Source organism: Carcharhinus amblyrhynchos, chromosome X (genome assembly GCF_965287045.1).
Source record: "Carcharhinus amblyrhynchos chromosome X, sCarAmb.v2.hapA, whole genome shotgun sequence".
Lineage (NCBI taxonomy): Eukaryota > Metazoa > Chordata > Chondrichthyes > Carcharhiniformes > Carcharhinidae > Carcharhinus > Carcharhinus amblyrhynchos.
The window spans coordinates 12,716,171-12,743,176 of record NC_137359.1 but is presented as its reverse complement, the minus strand read 5'-3'; the positions used below and the strand labels follow the sequence as shown (position 1 = coordinate 12,743,176).

Below are 27,006 nucleotides of genomic sequence, written 5' to 3'. Positions count from 1 at the left end.
TGTTTTATCTGAACTGCACACTGAACAAAGCCAAATCACACTCGCAGCCAGAAAAAAAGGAAGGATCTAAATTAATCCAATCAAATTGTTTCTATGGTCACAGTGATTTGCTTCACTGTCTGAAGACACGTTTTCTTGCTATAATGGTGTCAGTACGTGTCATACCACTGATTTGTGATTCCAATTTGCCTTTCTTCATTCTTTCTGACCACCTTTATATTTCTAGAATAGCTATAATGTAAATAGAAATAGTGATGATGGCCAGTCCGGTGCAGTAGTTTTTAAGCACTTTTGTCTTTATTTTCTCCCCATCCTTCTGAAAGGATCAAGTCCTAAATTACAACCATACCCAAATCTACTCTTGCCCTGTGTCTATACCTGCACGCTTTCCAACAGTAATCCAAAGTGCAAACTCGGTCATTGACAAAAAACCCGGAAGCAGATTATCCATTCATCCTCTGAGCCAGAGAACACGTTGGGTGAAGTCAAAGAGGAGAAAAAGACAGTTATAGAACTAAAAAAATCTTTAAGTAACAAATTGCAGGAGCTTTTGTCTGTTATAGCTGATTGCTTGCACTGCACTGATTCTAGCCAGTCCTAAGCATTTGAAGGAAGTAATGTGACTTTGAGGAAGCTGGACCTGTTAACATTCTTTCTTTAATTGCAGTGAATGACTCCAATGGTGAGGTCTACACTCGCTTTATGAAGTCGCACAGATGCTATGATCTTGTTCCCACTAGTTCCAAGCTTGTGGTATTTGACACTTCTCTGCAGGTAATGTAGGCATTGGAAGTTTTGTTTGTGTTGAACAATTGCAATTATTCCAACTTGATAGAGTTTGTACATGTGTGCCAGTCCCAAGCTCAAAGTGCTAATATAGCGACAGCATTGTGCATAGCCTTTCTTTCTTATCACATCCTTCAATGTTTCCAAATACTTTGCATATTTACAATTAATGACTTAGAGATAGACAAATCATTTGTGCATAAAAATATGCCACAAACCTCGTAAGATGATTGATCAATCTGTTTCTAATGATACTACAGGACAGAATATTGAGCAATGTAGCAGAAAAAAAAATCCCTGCTCTTTGAATAGATAAAGCAGTTGGGGGTGAATGGGATCAAAGGTTATAAGGAGAAAGCAGGATTAGGCTGTTGAGTTGAAAGATCAGCCATGAATGTAATGAATAGCGGAGCAGGCTCGAAGGATCAAATGGCCTCCTCCTGCTCCTACCTTCTATGTTTCTATGAATAGTGCCACGGGTCCTGAGTACTCACCTGAATCAATGGACCAGGTTAACAAAGCTGTGGTTTAACATGTTGACAGCACCCCAACAATGTAGCATACTCTCAGTACTGCACTTGAGTGATTGCCTGAATTAGAAGTCCAAACTTTTGTGAGCTACATTGGTGCATAACATGGTGTTTCCAGACTGCATATCATGTTTTAATTGATATTCTGACTTGTATTCATATGCATTAAGTTACTAATATGAATAGAATTTTGACTGGGTTGCCTGTGTTTGAGGATTGCATGTATCCTACTGGTTGCAGATTGGACGCTCTGAGTCAAAGTTATGCACTCAAATTCTCGAGTAGAACTTGAATCCTTCTGACTGCAAGTAGACAAACGTTTATTGAGCAAAGCTGATATAGGGTATCAAACTCCTCACTTATTGTTCAAAGCCCAGAATCTCCTTCAAAAAGTCAAAATGACTGCATGTATTTGGTACACTAATAGCCTGCCCACAAGCATAAAGTTGGAGAATCAGTTTATCTTGGGTAGTTACAATCATCTCTTCGAGTCAGACTCAAGGTATGCAAAGGGCTGGGGAATATGTAAATTGACTACCCACTTAGCTGATCTGAAGGGGCTAAAATCACATAATAAAATGAGAAGTGTGTTGGGGAGAATTTTAATATCAAAGACAATGTTCACATGACAGACCTTTCATTCACATTTCCATTTTCTCCTGAGTTTGATACTTCCCTTCTGCTCTGTATATAGCAAGTATATACAGCAAGTAAAACTGCATTTCATAGGAGTCGAAATTCCTTTTTAACTGGCCAAGGGTCAGTGAAATGTTAATGTGCAGAACATAATTAGATCTCGTCCAACTAGATTAGCCATTCTTCATGTGAATGAATCACAGTAACTGAATAATCAGTTCAATTATGTGACATTTCATAGTTCTTTTACAAATAGGTTTTCATTCCTGAAGCCAGTAACTCTCACTTGGGTATGTTCTGTAGATGTTATCAGCCCTCCTGTGCGTTGTCCAAAATGACCATTCCTGTTTTTATATGATGCTATTCCACACTGGGGGCATCACAGTCCAGTTCCAGCCTGTTCTTGTCCAACATCTATGCGAGTGCATTTTAAGCAAGGATCACTGGATACCAATCGGGTGTAAGAGACTTACTGGCCTTTTTTTTTGCCCCTACCATCCTGGGGATGTTGTGTCAAGTTGAATGCTTGTACTGTTACTTTTGCTGACTTCAACTAACCCTATCCAGACAAGCGATCAAATCCAGGACCTGCTACGTGACTCAGAAGTACCAAGAACACCTTAAGTTGCATTTTTAAATGACTTATTTTAATTTTATTCCCGGGATGTAAATGTCAGGCTTGTACATAATTGTAGATTGGATACGCATTGCAGAAGGTGGCATGCTTCTGCATTCTGTGAGGCTTCCCAGTCTCAGTGCTTAATGTAGAAAAATGCAGACATGCTTCATGTGTGAGCGCCAGCAAAATACGGTGGTATGCAACTCAGCTGTGCAATGTCACTATTAGGCCCAAACTTGTTCTCTCCTGGTTTGAATAGGAACACTTTTCTAATTAGCATTCACTTTTGTATGGAAAGGCTGCATTTTGTGGCACATTTACACAAAAGGTGAAGTTCGGAGTTTGTTCCGTAAATGAGCAAGGCTGACGTTGGGAATGGAAGTTGCCAACGTTTTGTCGTTCTGAACTTGATGTTCCCCTTGATACCCAAATTAAATTTTGGGCTAGATATAGATTACAGCTCCCTCTACACCAACAATGTGTTCCAATTCCAATAACGGAGCACCCTCTCACACTGTGTTAATGTGGCATTTTGCAATGATTAGCACTACCTGCCTCACAGCACCAGGGACCCGGGTTCAATTCCAGCCTTGGGTGACCGTGTGGAGTTTGCAAGTTCTCCCCATGCCTGTGTGAGTTTCCTCTGGCGTTCCGGTTTCCTCCCACATTTCAAAGATGTGCAGTTTAGGTGGATTGGCCATGTTAAATTTATCCCTTTGTGTCCCAAGATGTGTAGGTTAGGGGGATTAGCAAGGTAAATATGTGGGGAAAAGGCCTGGGTAGGATGCTCTGTCAGAGAGTCGATGCAGACTCGATAGCCCGAATGGCCTCTGTCTGCACTGTAGGGATTCTATGATTCCACTTCCCTTAGCAGACAAGCTTTTGAGGTGGGCTTGAGTGAAACTATTAGACGAAACTTGATACAAAATTATTTCATAGGATTTGCACCAGTGTGTACACTGCAACCATTCTGCCTGAGCAATTTGGAGAATTACTTTCTAGGTCACACACCTAAAATAGATACTCAGCTTTGGGCAGTAAGGTGCACAGCTCCGCACATTTACAATCGAGCTAAGTTTGTCCATAAGTCTGTCACTTCCAACTGTCAGGCAGAATGAAATGATCAGTCCAGGCTAGATTTAAGCATAGAACCCATTAGGAAGCATTGGGATGACCATGCCTGTGCCACACCACAGAATTGAAATCTCCATGGCCATCTGAATCTCCAGTCTTTGCTTTCCTTCTCTTCTCTTATGCAGGTGAAGAAGGCTTTCTTTGCTCTGGTTTCAAATGGAGTCCGTGCTGCTCCACTTTGGGATAGCAAAACACAAAGCTTTGTGGGTGAGTTCTTTTGATGTTACAGTATTTCCCAGGAAGCTTACTGGGGAAATGATTAAACAGAAAATCAAGCAACCGTTCCAAATTGTGGATTGTATGATAATTACAGTGCTGGTTCAAAATGGATGGACCTCCCAGTTGCTGCAGACTATACCCACAGGCAAATGATCCACCATCTGACAAGCTGACACAGCTGCCATTGCCAACTGCACAACGAGTTATTCTCCAATTACAGGGAAGCATAAGAAGGCAAAGGGTTGGTTCTAGGTAAATTGATCCTATGAAGAGCCAATGCAGACACACAAGGCTGAATGGCCTCCTCTGCACTGCAACCCTCCCCATGCCAAGCATAGGGGCACAATATCTATGGGATAGATGTCCCTAGTGATAATGTATGTCCTGTGCCTGGAATTTCTGTCTGTAACTCTTCTGTCATGTATGCGCTCCCATATCGAGGGCCACCCATAATACACAACCACTCTACCGTCAAAAGCCAAATTGCACAACAGATTAATAGCCCTCCTATCCTAAGGCCTAATGCACCATAAAGGGACTTTTGATGTTATTAGCTACACTGAAACCTCATCCAGTTATCCTGAACTCCAGTCTTTAATTTCTAGCATGCATGCAACTCTACTAACAGCCTAAATGTATCCGTGTTTTCTCCTCTATGGATTCTGTAACAAATGCAGAAATTACATATTTATTCCCCTTAAAGAAAAAGATGCAATTCTAAGTTGAATAGACTTCTAAGTTGAATAGACATATATGCAAATAGCATAGACCAGTTGGGTTGAATGGCCAGCTTCTGTGCAGTAAATTGTATACATTGTGTCCATGATTTTCTTTGTAAACCATCTCAACTCATGGCCAGTTGGGACTGAGCCTAAAATGTCCTTATTTAATAGTGCTGCAAGATATAGGACCACTCAGTAAGATTGGTTCATTTTGATAGGTTATGTTGCACTATTGTTAGAAAGTTATTAAATTGAGATAAGTTAACCAAATTGTGCAAGACTGGGAGTTTCTGATTAAACACTTGGAATTTGAGCTGCAGATTGATGAGAGACGGTCACAATAGAAGGGATGTCAGTGGCTTTATAATTGCATTCCTGGATTCTAATATTACCATTACCATGATTTTTCCACCCAGCAGTACCCATGCCAGATGTCATCATTGGATTGCGTTTGAGCCATTGTACCATTTCTGGTTTGTGCTTTGCTAGGACATGAGTCACTGCATGTCCGATTCATAATTTGGGTGTGTGCTGCTAATTGTTTGTTTTTACTTCCCAAATAATTCAGCAAGTAAGTCAGGAGTGCCCTGGCTTTCACTTGCATCTGTGCTCAGCAAGTGGGCCTCCTGATTTCCAGTGGCAGAGTTTGTATTTTGAATTGGAAGACTTCACTTGTATGCGGGATGTTCAAATTGCATAAAGGCAATGATGTTCTTTTGCTTACTCTCCCATGGAGTGAAGTGTGTGCTGAGTGTCCCTTCCCATGGACAAATGGGCTGTGAAAACCTGTTTTTCATGCTGCCTTTTATACTCCCCCAGTGAGAACAATATTGATTCTGTCCCCCTAGCAGCACAAGTGGGGAGCCCTGTTTTTAGTACCCTTTCCCTTGTTGCCAATCCAAGCATTCTGCTGTGCATATGGGAAGCACAGTGCTGCTTATTGCCAAAACAACTTGTGGTGATTGAAAAGATGGCTGGATGGTGGATTCTCTTCAGTCACTAAAATATGACTGGTGCTACCACAGACGACCATTTTTTTTAATGCATTAGAAGTTCATTTGTTTTGGCAGGGATTTGCACTGGGGTGCTACCCTGTGGCACCACATTTTCTAAGTGACCTTGTTGGCAACATAAGTTTGCATAGTGACCTGGATTCCTTGTAGGAATTAGTCAGTCAAAGAGGTGGTTCACCATACTCCCGGATCATAGTTTTATTTCTTTGAATCAGTTGGAAAAGGTAATGGAAACAAACTGATGGTTGTTCACACTCATGCTCGTCTAATGTACTGTGCAAGTCATTGCCTGCACATTTAACCAGGAAGTTGTCCTTTTTTTAATGTAATCTTTGCAAATGAAAATTGTAATTGCCAATATGCAAAGAACATAAATTACCTACTTTTCATTTCGACTGATCTTCTTTTCTGTTGCAGGCATGCTCACAATCACAGATTTCATTAATATTTTGCACAGATACTACAAGTCACCACTGGTATGTTTGCTCTTTGTGTGTGCGTGTTTGTGTGTATGTATGTGTATATATATATATATATATATATATATACACATATATATAGGCTGCAGTTACACAGTTAATCTTAAATACTGTGGTTTTAAGAAGGACTTCTAGTGCTCAAAGTGAGCTTTTGTTTGACAGTGAGCTGATGCAAGACTTGAGTCACAGCCCAGCCTGCTTTATCACTCATCAGCTGCACTACTGTACAGATATTGTTCAGCCTTTCTACTGGTTTGGTTTCTGCTTGCCTTGAAGGTTTCTTGTGCTGGGATGCAGTTCTATAAGCACCGCCCACCCACTGTTATCTTGCCCACAAGGTTCCCAGTCCTACCCTGTGGTGGGAAACTAAGGTTAATTGTAGCTGTCCTGCTACTGGTCTGGCTAAGATCAGGTAAGAAGTCTGATAACACCAGGTTTAAGTCCAACCAATTTATCTGATAGTAAACTCACAAGCTTTCGAGGTGTCACCTGGTGTTGTCAGACTTCTTACTGTGTTACCTGGTATTGTCAGACTTCTTACTGTGTTTACCCCAGTCCAACGCCGGCATCTCCACATTAAGATCAGGTAACTCGGGCATCCTACTCAGAAATCTCTATTTAGTGCTGAAGTAAAAACCAGGAGGACACTGGCCTGCATTTAAGGGACCCCATCTGCTCCCTCGGATGGGTGTAACAGATCCCATGGTACTATTTTGAGCAGAGGAAGTTTCTCCTGTGTTCTGGCAAATATTTATCCCTCAACCAACATATGAAAAATTCCTATCTGGTCAGTAGCATATTGCTATTTGTGAGAGCTAGCTGCACAAGTCGCCTGCTATGTTTTTTATATTGCAACAATGACTACACTTTGTGAAGTGCATTTCATTAGCTATAATGGGCTGTAAAACGTCCTGCCTTTGTGAAAGGCGTTAGAGAAGTGCAAGACTTTTTTTTTCCACCTTGAGTGAAATTTCTGTTTGATTGTACAAGTCTTGGAGCTCCCTCCCAAATAGCACTGTGGGTGTACCTACACCTCGGACTGCAACGGGTCATGAAGGCAACTTGCCACCGCTTACTGATGACAATAAATGCTGTAGCCAGTGATGCCCACATCCCGTAAATTAATTTTTAAAAAAAGAGTATTTTAGAACATAGAACTCTACAGTGCAGAAAGAGGCCCTTCGGCCCATTGAGTCTGCACCAAATACAATCCCACCCAGGCCCTACCCCCATGTCTCTACATATTGTATCCACTAATCCCTCTAACCTACGCATCCCTAGATACTAAGGGCATTTTTTTTAGCATGGCTAATCAACCTAACCCGCACATCTTTGGAGTGTGGGAGGAAACCGGAGCACCCGGAGGAAACGCAGACACGAGGAGAACGTGCAAACTCCACACAGACAGTGACCCGAGCCAGGAATTGAACCCAGGTCCCTGGAGCTGTGAAGCAGCAGTGCTAACCCACTGTGCTACCGTGCCGCCCTGTGTAACAACAGCAACGGTTTGAGTTGCATTAAGGTGAAGGGCAAGGGAAGAAGTGTGGCGGTAGAGACAACCAAACTGTACAAAGAACAGTGCTGCACAGGAATGGGCCCTTTGGCCTGTGCCAACACATGATGCCTTTTTAAACTAAAGACCTTGTGCTTCTACTGGGTGAAGAAAACAGCAACTTACCAATGAATTTCTGGGGATTGTGGCTAATTTCAAATTTTTTTTCCCCTTCTACACACAGGTTCAGATTTATGAACTGGAGGAACACAAAATAGAAACATGGAGAGGTAAAGTAGGATAATGGACAGGGTGAGGGTTAGTGTGTAGAATCTGGTGGCATGGGGAGCTATAAGATGGATGTCATATCCATCTTATAATTTTTATAATTCTTAGAATTTTGAGTCACACTGCCTGTGCATCGCACAGGAAAGACAGAGTGGTATGCATTTATGGGGTCCTGTTTTTTGGCTTTGCAATTAGATTGTTAAATTTACTTTGCTGAAGGGATTTTGAACTTGAAAAGCATAAACCACATTTTGGTAAAGCCCCTTAAAGAAGCTTTTTTTGCCCGCAGTTGGGTGTCTTGTGCCTGGATGATTCCATTGCTCCATAATTTGCGGATCCTCATCTTAAGTCTAGAGTTATTGAATGGTATATTTTAAAGAGTAAAAATTGTTTAAGCTGTTTAACGTTTCAGAATTTTTAATGTGTTCAAACCTAAAACTGCAAAATTTCCAGTGTATGAAAGAAAGTTAGTCAGAATTCTGTTCTGTTTTTCAAATAAAAGAGGGTGGTGGATAGGGCCCTGATTGCAATGCTGCCCTTTGTGTCCTTGCACTATCAATCTACTGTTTCATAGAATACTAGAAAGCTATGGTATGGAAGAAGGCCATTCTGCCCATTTGTGCCTGTCACCGTTTCTTCCTTAGTCTGTTGCCTCACTCCTCTGCCACTTATTTACGTTCAAGTAGCTGCTTCCAATCCACTTTTGCTAAATCGCAGCTCAGCTCAGCACAAGAGGCATTGTAAGCATGCTTGGAATTCTCTTCTCCTCCCCACTCCTCCACGCTGCTAACTTACTAAGAGAATCACTATTTCCCTGAGTGTAATACAATAAATACCTCTTTAAAGGAAATGGCTGCTTCAGTTGCTGTCTGCGACTTGGCTGTGTGAAACTGTGCTAAGCAGGACTGCATGAGAAACCTGGGGTGGCGGGGAGAGGTGAACTATTTACCCAGCTGCTCAGTGGGTAAAGATCCAACCGATGAGGTTCCAGATTCCAGCTCAGATCTGTGCTGAGTTTGCTGGTCTCAGACAGGCAGCAGCAGAGGTTGCTACATTTAGTTGGTTTTGTCTTCCAGGTAGGGTGGCAATAACTGGTGCTGAAGTGCCTTCCCTCACACGTCAAACTGCTTTGTGCTGCTGAGTTGTGTGTGATTTCGATTTTTCACTCTAATTTTTGGGAAGCAAATTAAACATGAACAAAAGAAAAAGAGTTAACGCATCAGATCCATTACTTTTTCAGTCGCAGCGTCACTGAGCATGAACTCTATTCCTCTCTCCAGGCATTGCCTGACCTGTGAAGCTTTTTTTTTTCCACTTTTGTTCCAGGTTTTCAGCATTTGAAGTATTTTGCTTTTGACTTATTTTAAGATTGGGTAGCTTCAGTGGAAGTAAATTCCCTGTAGGTTGTATTTTAATTCTGGTTGCTTTGCTGGGAGATGTTCATGCAATGATATTATTATCGTGCCAGTAAGATTGTAAGGCAGAGGAGCAAAAGTGGGCCATTTGGCCCCATGAGACTGCTCAGCCATTCAATAAGATTATGCCTGATCTGATTGTGGTCTTAACTCCACTTTCCCTTAACTCCCAAGTCAGTCAAAAATCTTATCTATCTCAGCTTGAATATATTCAATGACCCAGCCTCCATGACTTTCCCCCTCATTGAGGGGGGAGACATCCTCTCAGCATCCACCCTGTCAGCCCCCTTAAAACTGTATGTGTTTCAATACAATGCCTCTCGTTCTTCTGAACTTCGATGAGTACAGGCCCAACCTGCTCAACCTTTCCTCATAAGACAAGCCCCTCATCCCAGTAATCAGCCTAGTGAGCCTTCCCTGAACTCCTTCCAATGTAAGTCCATCACTCCTAAGTAAGGAGGTCAAAACTGTACACGGTGATTTAAGATAAAAGGAAAATACGGTGGGTGCTGGAAATCTGAAATGAAGACAGGCAATGCTGGAAAAACTCAGCAGGTCTGTGGGAAGTGAAATGGAGTTAATGTTTCGAGTCCAATCTGACTTTTCCATGGAACCGAGAGGAGAGTCATTTAAACCTGAAATGTTAACTCTGTTTCTCTCTCCATTGACGTTGCCAGACCTGCTGAGTTTTTCCAGCATTTTCTGTTTTTATCACAGTACTTACCTGGCAGGGGAGAGTCGGTGATCAAGCAGGTTGATCTCCCAGGATGGTCCTCTATCCCATTGCACTTTGGATGTGCTCACTCCTGCCATGTCCCCAAATGCAGGATATTCAACTGCAGAATCTGTGGTAGTAGGACTGTGTTAGTGTTCTCCCCTGAATATTTTTTATGGTTAGCACTGCTGCCTCATAATGCCAGGGACCCAGGTTCAGTCACTGTCTGTGCGGAGTCTGCATGTTCCCCCCATGTCTGCGTGGGTTTCCTTCGGTTTCCTCCCACAGTCCAAAGATGTGCTGGTTAGATGCATTGGCCATGCTAAATTCTCCTTCAGTGTAACTCGAAGTGAGTGTGGCAACGTGGAGATTTTCACAGTAACTTCATTGCAGTGTTGATGTAAGCCAATTTGTGACTAATAAATAAACTTTTAACTTTACTTTGGGTGTGGTCTCACCAGTGTCCTGAATAGCCTAGCTGTCTGGAGATTATAAAAATTCCTTTCATTTATTGTGAGAGCTTCTGTTATATATTTACCATTACTACTTGTTGATTTATATCTCTTCTCTACCTTTTGCCTTTCTCAGAGGTTTACTTGCAAGATTCATTTAAACCATTGGTGAGCATCTCCCCAAATGCCAGGTAATTTTACGCAGCAGTGTGCTTTGAATTTGACTTCAGTGTGAATTCCACCTGATTATTTGGCCATGTTTCTGTGGAATCTGTTCATTTGGTCAGAATTCTCTAAATTGTTAATGCATTCTAGTGTCTGACACGCTTTACAACATCTTATAAAGAGTTCAAGTGGCAGTGCATTGTTTATGCATTGGTCAAAAGAACATTTAGTTGCATAATATGCTTTGGAGCTTGGGGATTGAAGTGTCACATGAAATTTTCTGATTCTGAAGAAATTTGGGAATGTCTAGAGATGAAAGCAACATCTCCCCCCCCCCCCCCCCACCCCCATTCGAAAAAGTTCCATTACTCGTGTTTCATACTCCTTCGGTATTTAAAATTATGGGAGAGGTCGATGGATCAGAATGGAGCTGGAAGCCTGGGGAGAGGGCAAGCTTCGTGTAGGGAAGCCAGGTAAAGGGAACAAAAACTGACAGTGCCAATGGCTGTAAACAGGAAGAAAACAACCATGGGAGCTGAGTGGATGATGTGTGAGCCGAAGGACAGAAATGAAGGGTGTAGAAACAAGGGTCAGAGAAAGAAGGATATGCGAGAAGCTGGAGGCTGCAGAGAGATTGTGAAGCTTGGACGTGGCACTGGCTGTTTGACTGCAGAGAGGGGCTCGGGCTGCAGGCAGAGGGGTTGCAGAGACATGGAAGGAGACTGTTGGCAGGGCACCAGGCTGCAGATAGGTGGGAAAGGACTGTGGGCAGGGATAGGGGCCTGGTCCTCACATTGGGGTGGGAGGGAGTGGGCCTGGATCGTGAACAGGCACAGGAGGAAGGTGGGAGAGCCTGGGTCAGCAGACTGTCCTGCGAGATCTGATGGAGCAAAAGAGAAAAATAATTCTAAACAAGGGAAAAGTGACTGAAAGAGAAACGTGAAATATATTTAAGATCCATATTTTTACATGGCAATCTGATTAGGCTGAATCAGTGAAAAGTATTTTTGCTTTAGTCATACATTCCTACATTATTGGCGTAAGCTTCTAATATAGATGGATGGCACCCCATTCACTAATTTTAATCATTCACTCCCTCTGACCCAACACACAGTGGCAGTGGTGTTACCCTCTAAGGTTCTGAGCTGAAATGAATCCTTGTGTCATGCATTCCCGAACTGTGCCTCTCAACCTTTTCTATTGCTGCAGCTTGTACGATGCGGTTTCATCGCTAATCAAGAACAAAATTCACCGCCTTCCAGTTGTTGATCCACTAACAGGGAATACGCTGTACATTCTTACCCACAAACGCATCCTGAAGTTTCTCAAGCTCTTTGTAAGTAACTCCACAGATATGCCAACCAGAGGATGGGCTTGAGATGCAGAGAGGGCAACCCACCTACGAACATGCTTTCCTCCATTATTTAAGCTGTGTAAAGACTGACTGTCACTGTTGTAATGTAGGAAATGTGGCAGCCAAATTGTTCACAGCAAGATCCCACAAACAGCACTGTGAAAACATGATGTGGATTTGGGGGTGACTATTGGCCAGGACAACAAGGATAATTCCTTGCTCTTTGAAATAGTACTATGGATCCACCCAATGTAAGGTTAGGGGCGGCAATGGCGTAGTGGTATTGTTGCTGGACTACCAATCCAGAGACTCTGCAATGCTCTGGAAATCTGGGTTCAAATCTCATCCCAGCTGATGTTGAAATTTGAATTCAATAAAAATCTGGAATTAAAAGTCTAAATGATAACCAAGGTTAAATGATAACCATGAAACCATTGTCAATTGTCATAAAAATCCAACTGATTCACTAGTATCCCTTAGGGAAGGAAAGCTGCTGCCCTTACCTGGTCTGGCCCACATGTGACTCCAGAGCCACAGCAATGTGGTTCACTCTCACCCCTCTGAAATGGGCCTAGCAAGCCACTCAGTTCAAGGGAAATTCGGGATGGGCAGCTGGCCTTGCCAGCGATGCCCACATCCCATGAACAAATTAAAAGAAAATCTACCTGAGTGGGCAGATGAGGTCTCAGTTTAACACCTCTGACAGTGCAGCACTCCCTTAGTACTGCACTGTCATGTCAACCTTGATTTTTGTGCCCAAGATGCAGATGCTATCCACTGAGTCACAGTGGTGGAGTTAGGAGGTTTTTCACTATTTGCTGGGTAGAGTGGGGAAAACAACAGGTTTATCTTAAACCAGAGAACAAAGTCACGAGTCAGTTTTGTATTACTTTAGAAAAATACACCTGGTGCTTTTCATCAATGTGTTCATTTTGGGCATTTGGTTTTATAGTGTTTGCTGTATTTCTTAACCTATTAATGTAGATTTCCGAGATGCCCAAGCCAGATTTTATGTCTAAAACGTTGGAAGAGTTGAACATTGGAACATATAAGAACATTGCAGTGGTGAACAAAAACACTCCCATTTACGTGGCTTTGGGAATCTTTGTGGAAAAGAGAGTATCTGCGTTGCCTGTTGTGGATGAATCCGGTAAAACTAAATTTTTATTTTGAACCACTATCTCAACACACTTGGCTATAGCATTAGTGAGCTGCATGCACAAGTAGAGCAGATTGTGTCAACATAAGAACATAAGAAATAGGAGCAGGAGTAGGCCATCTAGCCCTTCGAGCCTGCCCCGCCATTCAATAAGATCATGGCTGATCTGTTGTGGCTCAGTTCCACATTCCCGCCCTCTCCCCATAACCCTTAATCCCCTCTCTTATCAAAAACCCATCAACCCGCATCTTAAAAATATTTAGCGAGGCAGCCTCCACCACTTCAACGGGCAGAGAATTCCAGAGATTCACCACCCTTTGAGTGAAGAAGTTCCTTCTCAACTCTGTTCTAAACTGCCCCCCCTTTATCTTGAGGCTATGCCCCCTAGTCCTACTGTCCTTTCTGTGCGGGAAGAGTCTCTCCACCTCTATCCTATCCATCCCATTCATCATCTTATATGTCTCAATGAGATCTCCCCTCATTCTTCTAAACTGTAATGAGTACAAGCCTAGTTTATTCAGCCTCTCCTCATGGCTCAACCCCCTCAACTCCGGCATCAGCCTAGTAAACCTCCTCTGCACTCCCTCCAAGGCCAAAATATCCTTGCGTAAGTGCGGCTACCAAAACTGCACACAGTACTCCAGCTGCGGCCTCACCAGTGCCCTGTACAGCTGCAGCAAGACCTCCCTACTTTTATATTCAATCCCCCTCGCTATGAAGGCCAGCATCCCATTAGCCTTCCTGACCACCTGCTGCACCTGCAGGCTGGGTTTTTGCGACTCATGCACAAGGACCCCGAGGTCCCTCTGCACCGTCGCCTGCTGCAGTTTTTCGCTACGTAAGTAATAATCCTTCCTACCATTATTCCTACCAAAGTGGACCACCTCGCACTTGCCAACATTAAATTCCATTTGCCATTTCCTGGCCCATTCGCCCAGCCTATCTAGATCCTTCTGCAGACTCTCCACACCTTCCGCGCAATTTGCCGTTCCCCCAATCTTAGTGTCATCAGCAAATTTCGACACCATACACTCGGTTCCCTCCTCCAGATCATCTATATAAATGGTAAATAGCTGAGACCCCAGCACCGACCCCGGGGCACTCCACTAGTCACCAACCGCCAATCCGAATAGCACCCATTGACCCCCACTCTCTGCCTCCTATTAGACAGCCAATCCTCTATCCACGCTAACACCCTACCCCCAACTCCATGCCCCCTTACCTTCTGCAATAACCTCTTGTGAGGTACCTTGTCAAACGCCTTCTGAAAATCAAGAAAGACCACAACCACCGGCTCTCCTCTATCCACCGCCCTAGACACATCCTCATAGAACTCCAATAAATTCATCAAACACAACTTCCCCTTAACGAAACCATGCTGCGTCTGCTCTATCAAGCAATTCCCCTCAAGATGCCTCGCTATTTCCTCCTTGATGACGGATTCTAACATTTTACCTACAACAGATGTTAAACTAACCGGCCTATAATTCCCTGCCTTTTGCCTGCCCACCCTTCTTAAACAACGGCGTAACATTAGCCATTTTCCAATGTTCCGGCACTTCTCTGGAATCCAGCGACGTCTGGAAAATAACCACCAAGGCATCCACTATCACCTCCGCCATTTCTTTCAGAACCCTTGGATGCATTCCATCCGGTCCTGGGGACTTGTCCACAATCAGTCCCTCCAGTCTGTCGAGCACCGCCTCTCTTGTAACAATAATGTCATTGAGACCCTCCTGTCCTACCATCTTTCCATCGCTAACACCCGGCAAATTATTCACATCCTCCTCCGTGAAGACCAAAACAAAAAAGTTATTCAAGGCCTCAGCCATTTCCCCATCCCCTACCACTAAGTCCCCCCTCTCATCCTGTAAGGGTCCAACGTTCACCCTAGCCAGCCTCTTCCTTTTTATATATTTATAAAATCTCTTGCTGTCCTTTTTTATATTAAGCGCTAGCCCAGCTTCATAGTTTATCCTACCCTTCTTTATCAACTTCTTTGTCAATCTTTGTTGACATTTAAACCTCTCCCAATCCTCTTCTCGCCCACTACTCTTAGCTACTCTAAACGCCTCCGCTTTTAATTTAACACTTTCCTTCACCTCCTTCGTTATCCACGGCTTATTACCTCTCCTCCTACGGCCCTTTTTAACCATCAGAATAAATTTCTGCTGAGCACCAAGAAAGATCTCCTTAAAGATCCTCCACTGCTCCTCAGCAGACCTACCTTCCAACACGCTCCCCCAGTCAACATTCGTCAATTCTTCTCTCATCCTACCATACTCCCCTCTGTTCAAACAAAGGACGCGTGTCCGGGAACCCACTTTCTCCTCCTCTATCTGCACCAGAAACTCCACCATACAATGATCACTCTCCCCAAGAGGATCCTTCACCGCAAGGTCCCTAATTCTGCCCGCCTCGTTACATAACACCAGATCCAAGATAGCTCGCTCCCTCGTCGGCTCCAACACACACTGTTCAAGGAAACTATCCCGGCAGCATTCCAAGAACAACTCCTTGAGCCCACCGCGTCTGACGTGGGTCGACCAATCAATATGTAGATTGAAATCCCCCATAATTATCGCCGTTCCATTCCTGCACGCCACACTTATTTGCGCGTTAACAGCCTGCCCCACCTCCAGATCATTATTTGGGGGCCTATAGACGACACCCACCAGTGTCTTCCTCCCTTTGGTGTTCCTAATCTCCACCCACAATGATTCCACTTTCTGCTCTTTGGTTCCTATATCATCCCTTACTACCACCCTGATGCTATCCTTAATCAGCAGAGCTACGCCCCCCACTTTTTCCTCCCACCTATCCTTCCTAAACACTCAATACCCCTGAGCATTCAGCTCCAGTCCCTGTCACCTTGCAGCCACGTCTCTGTAATGGCCACCAGATCAGATCCATTTGTGTCGATCTGCACCACCAGCTCATCCGCTTTATTCCGAATGCTTCGTGCATTTAGATAAAGTGCCTTCATCCCAGCCTTCACCTGGACCCTATTTGCCAGAACGCCACCAACCATACTCACGCCCCCTACTCCCTTTATTATTGGGACATCCTCGGCCTCTTCCCTTACCTGTACCCCCTCCTTAACTTTAGACCCCATAATGTCACCTACCCTCGCGCGCGCGCACACACACCCCCCCCCCAACTTAGTTTAAAGCCCTACCTACAGACCAATTTACACGATTTGCCAGGACTCTGGTCCCAGCATGGTTCAGACCAACCCCGTCCCACCCGAACAGGTCCCACCTACCCCAATACTGATGCCAGTGCCCCATAAATTCAAACTCATTCCTCCCACACCAATCCCTGAGCCACCCGTTCACTTCCTTAATCTTATCAACCCTATGCCCGTCTGCACACGGTTTAGGTAGTAATCCAGAGATAACCACCTTGTCGGTTCTACTTTTTAATTCGATTCCCAGCGTTTCACGCTCCCTCCCCAGATCCTCAGTTTGCATTTTGCCTACGTCGTCGGCACGCACATGTACTACAACGACCGGATTCTCACCCTCCCACTCCAGGTTCCTCTGCAGCCCGGATGTGACATCCTGCACCCGAGCACCAGGCAGACAACACACCCTTCTTCTGTGCACTTTGTCATTGTGACACAGGACAGTGTCAATACCCTTAACCCCACTATCCCCAATTACGACAACGTTCCTTATCACCTTCTCTTTGCCCATATCCTGCGTCTGCATCACTGTACTGTGTGCAGTTTGCTCACCAACCTCACCTCCCTCGTTCTCGTCCAGACTGGAAGCAAGAACCTGAAACCTGTTATGCAGATTGAGAGGCTGAGGCATCCGGTCCCCACCCTCCTTCCCCCGGTCCCCCCTCTCAGCACCCCCCTCTTGTTCCTGACCCTTAGAGTTAGCCAGTCTAGGGGGGGGTGGATGTCTCTTGCACCTCATTGACAATGGCACCCCCTCTCCCCCTGATGAGTCAAGGTTAGCTGTAACTGCTGATCCACACCACAGCTTCTTATTAATGGCCAAATAATTCTTAATGCAATGACATTTAGTTTCAACATCCTTTTAACTTTTTTATTGATGCAGGGCAAGGTTGGTTGGTGAGGAGTGTAAAGTATACACTGTTAGATTGTAACCAGTGACAAATTTGTATTGGATGTAATGACCAATGGGAACAAGATGTAAGGGTCAGCTGACCCAATAAACCATGGAACCAATTACAGCGTGATGTAATAGTCAGCTGACTAGCTGGCTCACTATAAATAAGAGACTGTAGAATCATGGGGAACTTGGAATGCCCCCGGTCCCCACCCTCAAGTTTGGAGTAACGATGTTTCTTTATTAAACCTTTTCTTTGATTTATAAGTTGGAGCGAGTTTTGTTGCATTTTCATTAGCTGCATTTTGAAGAGTTCCTTCTGAAGAAACGTACACCAGTATGGACAATTAGTCAAAGATGAAAATAAACTGGATTGTCCTGGTTCATTTGACTGCAATTCACCCGTGTGTGTCTTTCACCTAAGTGTGCACTTTTAAACAAATCTGGCTTAAATGCACAAATCCTGAGAACTGTAACTTTATTTTGTCCTTATGGAAAATACACACGCTGCCCCTTGAAATAAATAATGAGGACCATCCTAATTAAAAGTGATTCACTAATTTACTATTGCAGCAGTGAGGAGAGAAGCCAAGACAAATTATATGCTCATTCAACTTAATTGCTGCCAAGTACTCAAATTATTAATTCCAATATACTCTTGGCATGAGGCGTACCTCCTGTTTTATGCTGACTGTTCCTATCTTTCCCTGTGTAGGACGAGTGGGAGATATCTACTCTAAGTTTGACGTCATTGTAAGTATTTTACCGTGACTTAACTATATATTCGTTTTATCGCTCTGCGACTATTCTCTAATTAAAAGTTTGTGCTTTAGAATCTGGCTGCAGAGAAGACCTACAACAATCTGGACATTACTGTAACGAAAGCATTGCTGCACCGCTCACAGTACTTCGAAGGTGTGCTGAAGTGTTACAAGCATGAAACCCTCGAGACAATTATCAACCGACTTGTGGAGGCAGAGGTACAGGCAAAGAAGCTTTAAAAGAACAACGAATAAAACCAGTTGTTTCAAATTGTGGTCCTATGTATGTCAGCTCTGATTTTTCCACTGCTTACCCCCTCCCCAGAAAATGCTCAGTGTATTAAAGTTTATTTGCAAGTTTATTTACATTAACCCAGCAATGAAGTTATTGTGAAAATCCCCTAGTTGCCACACTCCGGCACCTGTCTGGATACACTGAGGGAGAATTTAGCATGGCTGGCGCATCATTTGGACTGAGAGGGGAAACCGGAGCACCCAGAGGAAAGCCACGCAGACACAGGGAGAACATGCAAACTCCACATAGAAGTGACCCAAGCTGAGAATCGAACCTGGGTCCCTGGAGCTGTGAGGCAACAGTGCTAACCATTGTGCTGCCCTATATTAGGATGGAGTTGTACAACCACTGAACAGCCTCCAGCTCATCAACCAAGAGGTCCATTCTTCCTGTGAGAGTCCAGACAGGGTCATTGATTGTGGTTGGGAGCGGCAGCCCTGGCTCGTGCTTTGCTTCCTCATCTTCCTCCATGTCTGGGAGCACTGAGGGCAAATGTAGTCACTCCCAGCTCCTGAAGTGCAGACTGGAGATTGAACTTGGGACTTTCCAGGTTCGCTTCACTTAACTGCATGCTGGGGCAGGCCCTAGCCAGTCACCTTTGCAGTAACCTCTTGAGTGATGTCAAGAATTTTAAATAGTACAAACCACTTCCTTCGCAGCCCTATTGCCCAAAACTTGTATCTGGAAGAGCTCTGAATCACAAGAGCGTTCTTGTTTTAATGAGACAATTCATTGTTAAGCTACTCCAGGAAAATTGTAACATTTGGCATGAATTGGCGTGTGTTGAAGATTACTAGCTGGTTATGTAATTGCTGTTACTGCAATTAATCTCTTTCTACCATTCTTTGCAAGCAGAACATCTCCAGCATGATTTCAAATGCAGCTGGCAGAAGTGTGCTTTGACTGCCTGTTCAAAAGATGAAATGATAAATCTTTGTCATCAGTTAATTACCACTTGTTTAGAGCGTTGTAAATAAAGGGTTTCAGTGTGCCAGGGAGAAACAACTAAGACGTTTTGGCTTTAACTTAAAATGGAAGATGGCAGTCCTTCCCTGTCAAGAAATCAGACAGGCTAACATTCTGGGCATTGCCATTTCATCAGAACTGATTTGATGAGTTACCACCCAAAATGAGAAACCACGCTTTAATTTTTGCAGTTGTTGATTGGTTTGCTGTATACTTCCAAAAATTTCTGTCCTTGTTTCTAACCTCTAAGATACTCCTTCAAACTTAATGCTTTCCATCAGGCTTTTGCTCACCTGTCCTAACATCTCCTTCGGTGGTTCAGTATCAAATTTTAACCCCTCTGTGGAGCGCATTGGGACATTTTATTGCATTATAGGCTCTTTGTAAATGCAAGTTGTTATATTTGCAGTCTGTTTCTCTGAAGAGAAGTAACCAGTGCATTGAATAAATGGCTTTACTGATCGTTCAATACACAAGGAAACACAATCTACAAAAGTGGATATATGAGATTCAAACTACTTTCTCTTCTCTTTTATTGTTGTGACATTTCCTTGGATTTTGTTTTGATAAGTAAGAGATTGAAGCTGTTTAATCAGTCTCATTTCATCCTCCCATATCCCTGAGCATAGAAATAGCCCAAATGTTCACATCCTATCAATCACTGAAGGAATTTCTCTGTGAGGTACCGCCAAGTAAAAAATGCAGATAGACTTTTGTCCTTTCAAACTTTGCTGACTCAGAATCAAGTGTTCCTTGTAGCCTAGTTTTTAGTGCAAATATTGCATGCTTTTTTCTAGCTTCTGTTATGTTAGAATTGAGATTGTTTCTATTTATTCCATTTTCCTTTCAGCGAAATTGAGTTAAATCTGAGTTTCTCAGGACTTGACATACCAATAGAGCACATTGTTGATCTTGTTAGAGATTTAAACAGAACATGTACATTCCAGTCAATACCAGTATGGCTGAAGGAATGTCTCGTCACTAACTAAGGTTAAAAATCATGCATGAGACAGAATGTCTCTCACTTCATTGACTTAAGAATGACAGCATTCCAAGTTTCGTTGAAATTTTGTGAACTTTGCACAAAAGTATCAGAACATTCCAGCTCGCCAGGAAACACATCCTTTCCAACACCGATGAGCTGAAAAAACAAAGCAACTTGGCAGCTCTTGAGCTTCTGCCCTGTTTGTTCCTTCCAATTGCAGTCTGTTGTTTTTCTCCTCGAACACGTGATACCTGCCCAGCACCCTCTGCACAACGGAGGGAAAAATCGAGCGTGGGATCCTTCCTCCAGAACACTGGAATGAGTCACTACCTTGGTGGAGGGAGGGAAGAGAGCTGGAACTATATCAAGATGTGTCAAACCAAAAGAGTTTTCTTAAAAAAAAAGATTACTTTTTGATGAATGGCAAGAGCTGGTAAACTATTGCTAAGACACATTAATTTGGAATGAAATTAACCATTCTCCTATCTCTCGCAGATTCTTCACAACAACCACTGGTCACTGATCAGGTCTTTCTCTGTTTGCAGGTTCATCGATTAGTGGTAGTTGATGATAATGATGTGGTCAAGGGCATTGTTTCGCTCTCTGATATTCTGCAGGCACTGGTGCTAACCAGCGGAGGCAAGTATATAGTCTTATATGATCCAGTTGTTCAAAACAGGCAGGAATACAATTGTGGCTCTTAATCTGTGTCCCCCCTGTGCATTTAGTGCAATACCCACCTCCACTGGGTCAGATTGCAAGAATGTTCCAACCTGATGGAGGCAGGCTAGCCAATACTAAAAACGATGTCATAAACTGCAGTCATAATTTTTGCTGAGGTGTATGGGCAGACTCTACTTACCCAGATACTGATTGCCCAGCATAATTTTCTATTTACGGCAAAACTTTGTTAGCCTTGGGTCTAAGCTGACCTGAATATGTCTTTCCCCAATGTGTGGTGAGTGAGAGTATGTAATGGCATTGATAATTTGTGATATTATTGAGAGCCAAATAAATCCCTTGAGACTAAACAAATTCTCATGTATTAAATTATAATTTCACTGATTTTTTTTTAAATGGAATACATTAGTATTGCAATTCTTGTCACCGTGGTATAGTATGGAAATTTATATAGTTTGGGGAGACAGTGGCATAGTTGTATTGCCACTAGACTAGTAATTCAGGTGTTAGAGTTCTCTTGAGTAACAGCAATCTAAAGGCACACTCAGTCGACTCTTAATACAAACAGTGCTGGACACCATGCATCCAGTGCAAGGTCTTTAATTACTTGTGCACAAGGCAACTCTCAATGGCCAACACGGAACGACGGAGCAGTTCTGAAGTTACAGAGAAACAACTCAGCTGTTATAGTTAATTACAGCAAATCAGGAACAAGAGATTTTTCACATCTTTCATTGACATACATATCCACCAATCATAGCGTAGCCTTTTGCCCTTTCTAATCCAATACAAAAGCAATCCTTCATTAGCATAATATGACCCCCATATCTTGCTATTTGATAATCACCATGGCAACTTGTTCTTTGTTTTCATCCTGCTGTCCTAACCTGGAATGCAGTGTTTATGGAACAAGGTTTTAGGTATATTCGCTTATCCTGTGTATGTCAGTGTTGGCCTGACTGAAGGCCATGTTTGGCTAATAATCATTTTCCATTACTTGATAGTTTTTTTTTGACAATTGTGAAACTTTAATTTTCACAATTGTTGTAAGCTAACTTCCACACATGGTAATGCTCTGGGAACCTGGGTTTGAATCCCACCATGGCAGATAGTGAAATTTGAATTAATAAAAATCTGGAATTAAAAGTCTAATAATGGCCATGAAACCATTGTCGATTGTTGTAAAAAACCTATTTGGTTCACTGATGGCCCTTGGGGAAGGAAATCTGCTGTCCTTACCTGGTCTGGCCTACAGGTGACTCCAGATTCACATGCAATGTGGTTGACTCTTAAATGCCCTCAGGGTTGGGCAGTAAATGCTGGCCCAGCCAGTGACGCCCACATCCTATGAACGAAAAAAAAATGTATGATTGTATAAAGTTATATTAACGGACTTGTATAAAAAAAAGTCCGTCTTGTCATTCTCATTTCAGATTGATTCCAGTGCTGGTTGTTAAAAAGCTTATTTGTACTTGTTCTTGGATTTTGACCCAGTGAATTTATCATGAGCATTTTCTCTCACTGACTCACTTTAGTAATGTTTTCATTAAGGCTCGGTAACTCCAAAATATACTGAAAGTTTGGCATAACTGATGCACAAAATGATAAAGTATGAAGTAAATTTCCTCTCATTTTATCCTTAGGTAATTCTTCATCTGAGCTTGGACAGTGAGAGATGTGAATGAAGTGCACCAGCAATGTCTTCCCCATGTAGAGACCTCACCAGCCTGGAAATCCTTTGTCCAAGGATATGCACCCATGGTGGCACAATGTTTTTCACCAGCACAGCGCTGTTCCATAAAATAGAGAAGGACCCTGGCTACTGCTCCCATTTTGATTAAATTTTGAAATGTTTTGCACCTTTCTACATAAAGCCATTGACTCTGTGCCCACTGAAATGATACTGCAGGTCAGGTCAGAGGAACTCAAATCTTTTGTTTTTAATTATCCCATCCTACCTCAGGTGGATAGCTTTTCAAAGTGTATTAACATTTCATTATCTGAGCATCACTTTTTTTGTTGTGCTTGATTTAAGTTTGATTACCTGTTCCGTACTAGATTATATCATCCAATTATTGTAACCAGAGCAGCTTGATTTAGTGACAGCACTCCTTTTATTCATTGTTCTTAGCTCAAATGTGTGCAAAGCTCTGAACGACACAAACAAGTTACCAAAAATCAGCTGATGTGAACTCAGTGTCTTTATGACTGAGAGCAAGTTCGGTGCCTGATTTCTCAGACCACTTCCTGAAGAAAACTCTCATTGCGATGCATCACTTTGTACAAGAAAAAAGAATCACAAGTAATTATCTTGCCAGTCTGATTAGCACAGTTAGATTATTTTTGCACTTCTGGCTGAAACATGATTTACGGATGCAAATGTGTGCCTCTTTCCTAGAGCCCACGCCCACCACCACCACCCCCCCGCCCCTCTCCCCAATCAAGTGCAGTTAAGAAAATGCATTTCCAGTTGGGGTATCTCTTCTCCCTTATTTGAACATTATTCAACAGCAGAATTCCAGTTAAAAACTGTAATTATTACGCTTCTTGAAATGACATATTATTTAAGGCCGTACCTTAGTTTCAGATAAGATTGTTTGTTCCAAAATGGTCTGAATATATGAAGTTGATTTTGACTTTTCAAAACTGCAAATAAGACCATAAAACATAGGAGCAGAATTAGCCACTTGGCCCATCGAGTCTGCTCTGCCATTCAATCATAGCTGATTTTTTTTTCTCATTCCCATTCTCTTGCCTTTCCCCCGTAACCCCTGGTCCCCATATCATTGGAAGGAGTGACCAGCCAGACTCCAAGGTCTGAAGACAAAAGCAGTTTTAAAATAATCAAGTATCATGGCAACCAAATTGTGTAGTCCTTCATTTGTCAGAAAATGGTGATTGCAAAAGTTTTAATTCTGGGCTTAAATCTCATTTTTGTTGCAGATAATTCTTCTCGTGTCATTTTATTGCTTGTGGATTTGAGTGTGAGAAATATGTTTTCTTTCCCCCCACATTTCTACGAACAAAACCAAATCTGGATGGAGGTTGATTGATGATAGACTCTTGGAATGCTATTACACCAGCTTGGAAGTGTTGCTTGTGGTTCGAGTTCCAATTTGGAAAACGTTAGCTTATATTAGCTGTTTGGACCCAGAGTGCATCTGTACTAACCTCACACTACACCATTTAAGAAATGGAGCTTTGATCCAGTTGTGTGCAATGTGTATAGTAGTGTTCTGTGCTGTTTTTATTTTTTACTTAGGTGGTCATTTGCAGATTTTATGGTTGTGGCTGGAATTTTGGACATTCTGATACGGCAATGCAGATGTTCTGACGCAGTTAGATACTCTAGGACCTTCTAGTGCTATATTTTCGCAAGTTGCTGATGCAGACAGGGCCAGAAGGCTTTAAGACAGGAGACAAAATCTAAACTTTTTTTAGAACTGATGAGCCAATGGGGTCTGATGAAATTGCAGCTACTGTAACGACACAGCAAAGCATAGGATTCATCTGCGCCTAAGGTATAAGGAAACATAACTTTTAAAGTCGTGAGTATCTCAGTTTACGATCAGTTATTCTTTCAACCCACCTTGCCCCAAGAAAAGTGGTATGGTTTCACTCCTCCAGAGACACTGCTGGAATGAGATGCAATCTCATCAAGAGGCAAACTAATTTGAAATGTATGAAGTGAATTTCACAGCTGTAGGTTAGTTGTAATTTTAAAGGAAAGAAATTATGGATTTTTTTATGCTGCATGTGTGTATGTTGAGAGTAATGTTGATTCATGGTTATGCAATAAATTGCTATAAATGTCAATGTGAACGTTGGATCTAAATTTCATTGAGGTGATTGGGTTGAAAATGTCAGAAGTAAAGGAGAATATATTCCCTAAAAGCCTTTGTTTCATGTGACCTTCAGAGCCTCAGCCCCAGAGATCTTGTTATAGGGGAACTATGTGAATATTAATTTTCTTTCCAATTTTCTCCTGATTCATGGAACTTGTAAAATTAGTAGTGTGTCCTATTTGTAGCACTATAAAAATGTATTTTAGGAAAGAGTATGCACCATTTTCTGGCAATCTTCATGCAGGTAGCCTATAATCCACATTGCAGTTCTGACTGCTTGATCCTGGGGAAGTCTACACAAGGCCTCTTTCATAGAAATTGTTGATTACTGCTGATGCCACACATTGTTGACTGGACTGGACAGTCACCAGCGGCACTTCTGAAAACAACACAACTGAAAACTGTTTTGTGTTTCCAGTTGTGCTGATGAGTTACAGATTGCATGTAATTAGTGGTACATGACTGACTAACATTTAGGAGTTAAATTGGTGGCGTTTAATGTTGTATTTAACTGTCAGACCTTTGTGATACTGTCACTAAAGAAGAAAGACAGGCTTGAATTTCTAAAGCGCTTTTTCTGACCACAGGATGTCCCAAAGAGTTTTACAGCCAATGAAGTACTTTTGAAGTGTAGTCACTGTTATAATGTGGATACAAATTGAACCTGGATACAGAGTTCTACATGAGGCACTGAGGATTTACCAGATATCAGTGCTGATCTAGTCTTCTTGCTCGATGTCTAGTTCCTTGGATCCCAAAATGTTTGCGTTCTTGACAGAGATAGCAGATCCAATACAGAAAGGGAAACAAGTGGCGAAAATCAACTTTTCCAGGCCAAGAGAATTTCTGCTCACATTTTAAAATTTGTTTTTCCTCATTCACTTCTCCCCTCTTGTTTTCCGGCCTGCTGTTGTTGCTACTACCTGCTGCCACGACGGTTCTTGTGTGGGCCTCCAGGTGATATGTTGACTGGGGTTAGGGGTAAATCAGTGGTTATCAACGATTAATGATGTGGTTTCACAAAGTTGAGGTCATCCTGACTCCTCAGTATGGAGTCAGAAGGGTCAGCAAAGGAGTGCGAAAGCTTAGAGGAAAAGTACGTGAAAATATTTTTGTGGCTGTAAATTAAAAAAAATCTTTTCCTTAAGTAAACTAAGCAACCTTCCCTCACATCCTTGTAGCATTGTTTCCTGAAGTAAATTTGCCAGTTGTGTGCCACTTACGCATTGCTCCGTAGATTGGATATCTTTTTCAAACATTTTTTTTCGTTTTGCTAAATTGTTTTATATGATATTGAATGTGTTTTTTGTTCATTAATATACCATTAAGTTTCAGTTTAAAAAAAGCAGTGGAATCAATGTGAACTGAAAATGCAATGGTTATTTTCCTTGAAGAATCAAAGTGATATTTATTCCGATCATAGTTCAAACCTTTCTCTAGTAAAATAGTGTTTACGCTCCTTTTGCATTTACTTGTGAAGATTTGAAATCTCACTGAAAGAGGTATTGATTGTAACATAGTCAAAACTAAAATAAAATTCTTCAAAACATGCCACTTATTTTCAGGATTTCTGACTTAGCTGCTCCTTCAGCTAATAATGATGCGATTCTTTTTTGCTTCCTGTCCTTGTTGTAATTAAGGGACCAGTGGAAGTGAGTTACACTTGATTTTTCTTAAATCATCTGTACGATGTAGAGTTCTTGACTGCCAAACATGCGACCGATTCTCAAGTGCCGTGGGGGTGGCATTATGATATTGGATTTGGGTTGGACTGTTAAATTGCACTCACATTGTGCCAATCTCGAGAGTCAAACCAGAGTGCAGTTTAATACTAAAATTATGCTATTGCAAATATTAATCATGCGCAAAACTGCTAATAAACATAGGTCATGGCACAGCCTGAATATTTTTGCACACCAAATGAAGTACTGCTGACTCAGTTTTCACGCTAAATGCACTGTGTATATTCCAATGCGCTCTTCACCGCCATCCCACATTCTATCCTCTGTAAAGCTGACATCATTCCAAGCTTCTGCAGCCCATATCCTAATTTGCGCCAATCCCAATCACCTGTCGCTCTTGTGCTCGCTGATTAGCATTGACTCCTGGTTGAGCAACTCAATTTTAAAGTTCTCAGCCTCTTTTTTTCAAACCCTTCCATGGCTTCGCCCCTCTCTGTCTTTATAATCTCCCGCCCTACAGCCCTCTTGAGA

The 27,006-nt window shown here is 42.4% G+C and overlaps 1 protein-coding gene and 1 non-coding gene across 3 annotated transcripts in view; both read left to right on the top strand.

Annotated features, from left to right (window-relative positions):
• Positions 1-26,347, top strand: part of LOC145362061 (5'-AMP-activated protein kinase subunit gamma-1) — a 64,117-nt gene extending 37,770 nt beyond the window's left edge. For both annotated transcript variants that reach the window (XM_080218118.1, XM_080218117.1), the window contains 11 exons: positions 668-774; positions 3,831-3,912; positions 6,077-6,135; positions 7,875-7,920; positions 10,637-10,691; positions 11,875-12,001; positions 13,004-13,169; positions 17,976-18,013; positions 18,094-18,240; positions 20,813-20,906; positions 22,592-26,347. In XM_080218118.1, the coding sequence (XP_080074244.1) occupies positions 703-774; positions 3,831-3,912; positions 6,077-6,135; positions 7,875-7,920; positions 10,637-10,691; positions 11,875-12,001; positions 13,004-13,169; positions 17,976-18,013; positions 18,094-18,240; positions 20,813-20,906; positions 22,592-22,620 (915 nt within the window). In that variant the 5' untranslated portion in view covers positions 668-702 and the 3' untranslated portion in view covers positions 22,621-26,347. The remainder of the gene's footprint in view (positions 1-667; positions 775-3,830; positions 3,913-6,076; positions 6,136-7,874; positions 7,921-10,636; positions 10,692-11,874; positions 12,002-13,003; positions 13,170-17,975; positions 18,014-18,093; positions 18,241-20,812; positions 20,907-22,591) is intronic.
• Positions 10,050-10,213, top strand: LOC145362082 (U1 spliceosomal RNA). The gene has a single exon (XR_013889935.1). It is a non-coding gene; the product is annotated as a U1 spliceosomal RNA (small nuclear RNA).
• Positions 26,348-27,006: the final 659 nt, after the last annotated feature.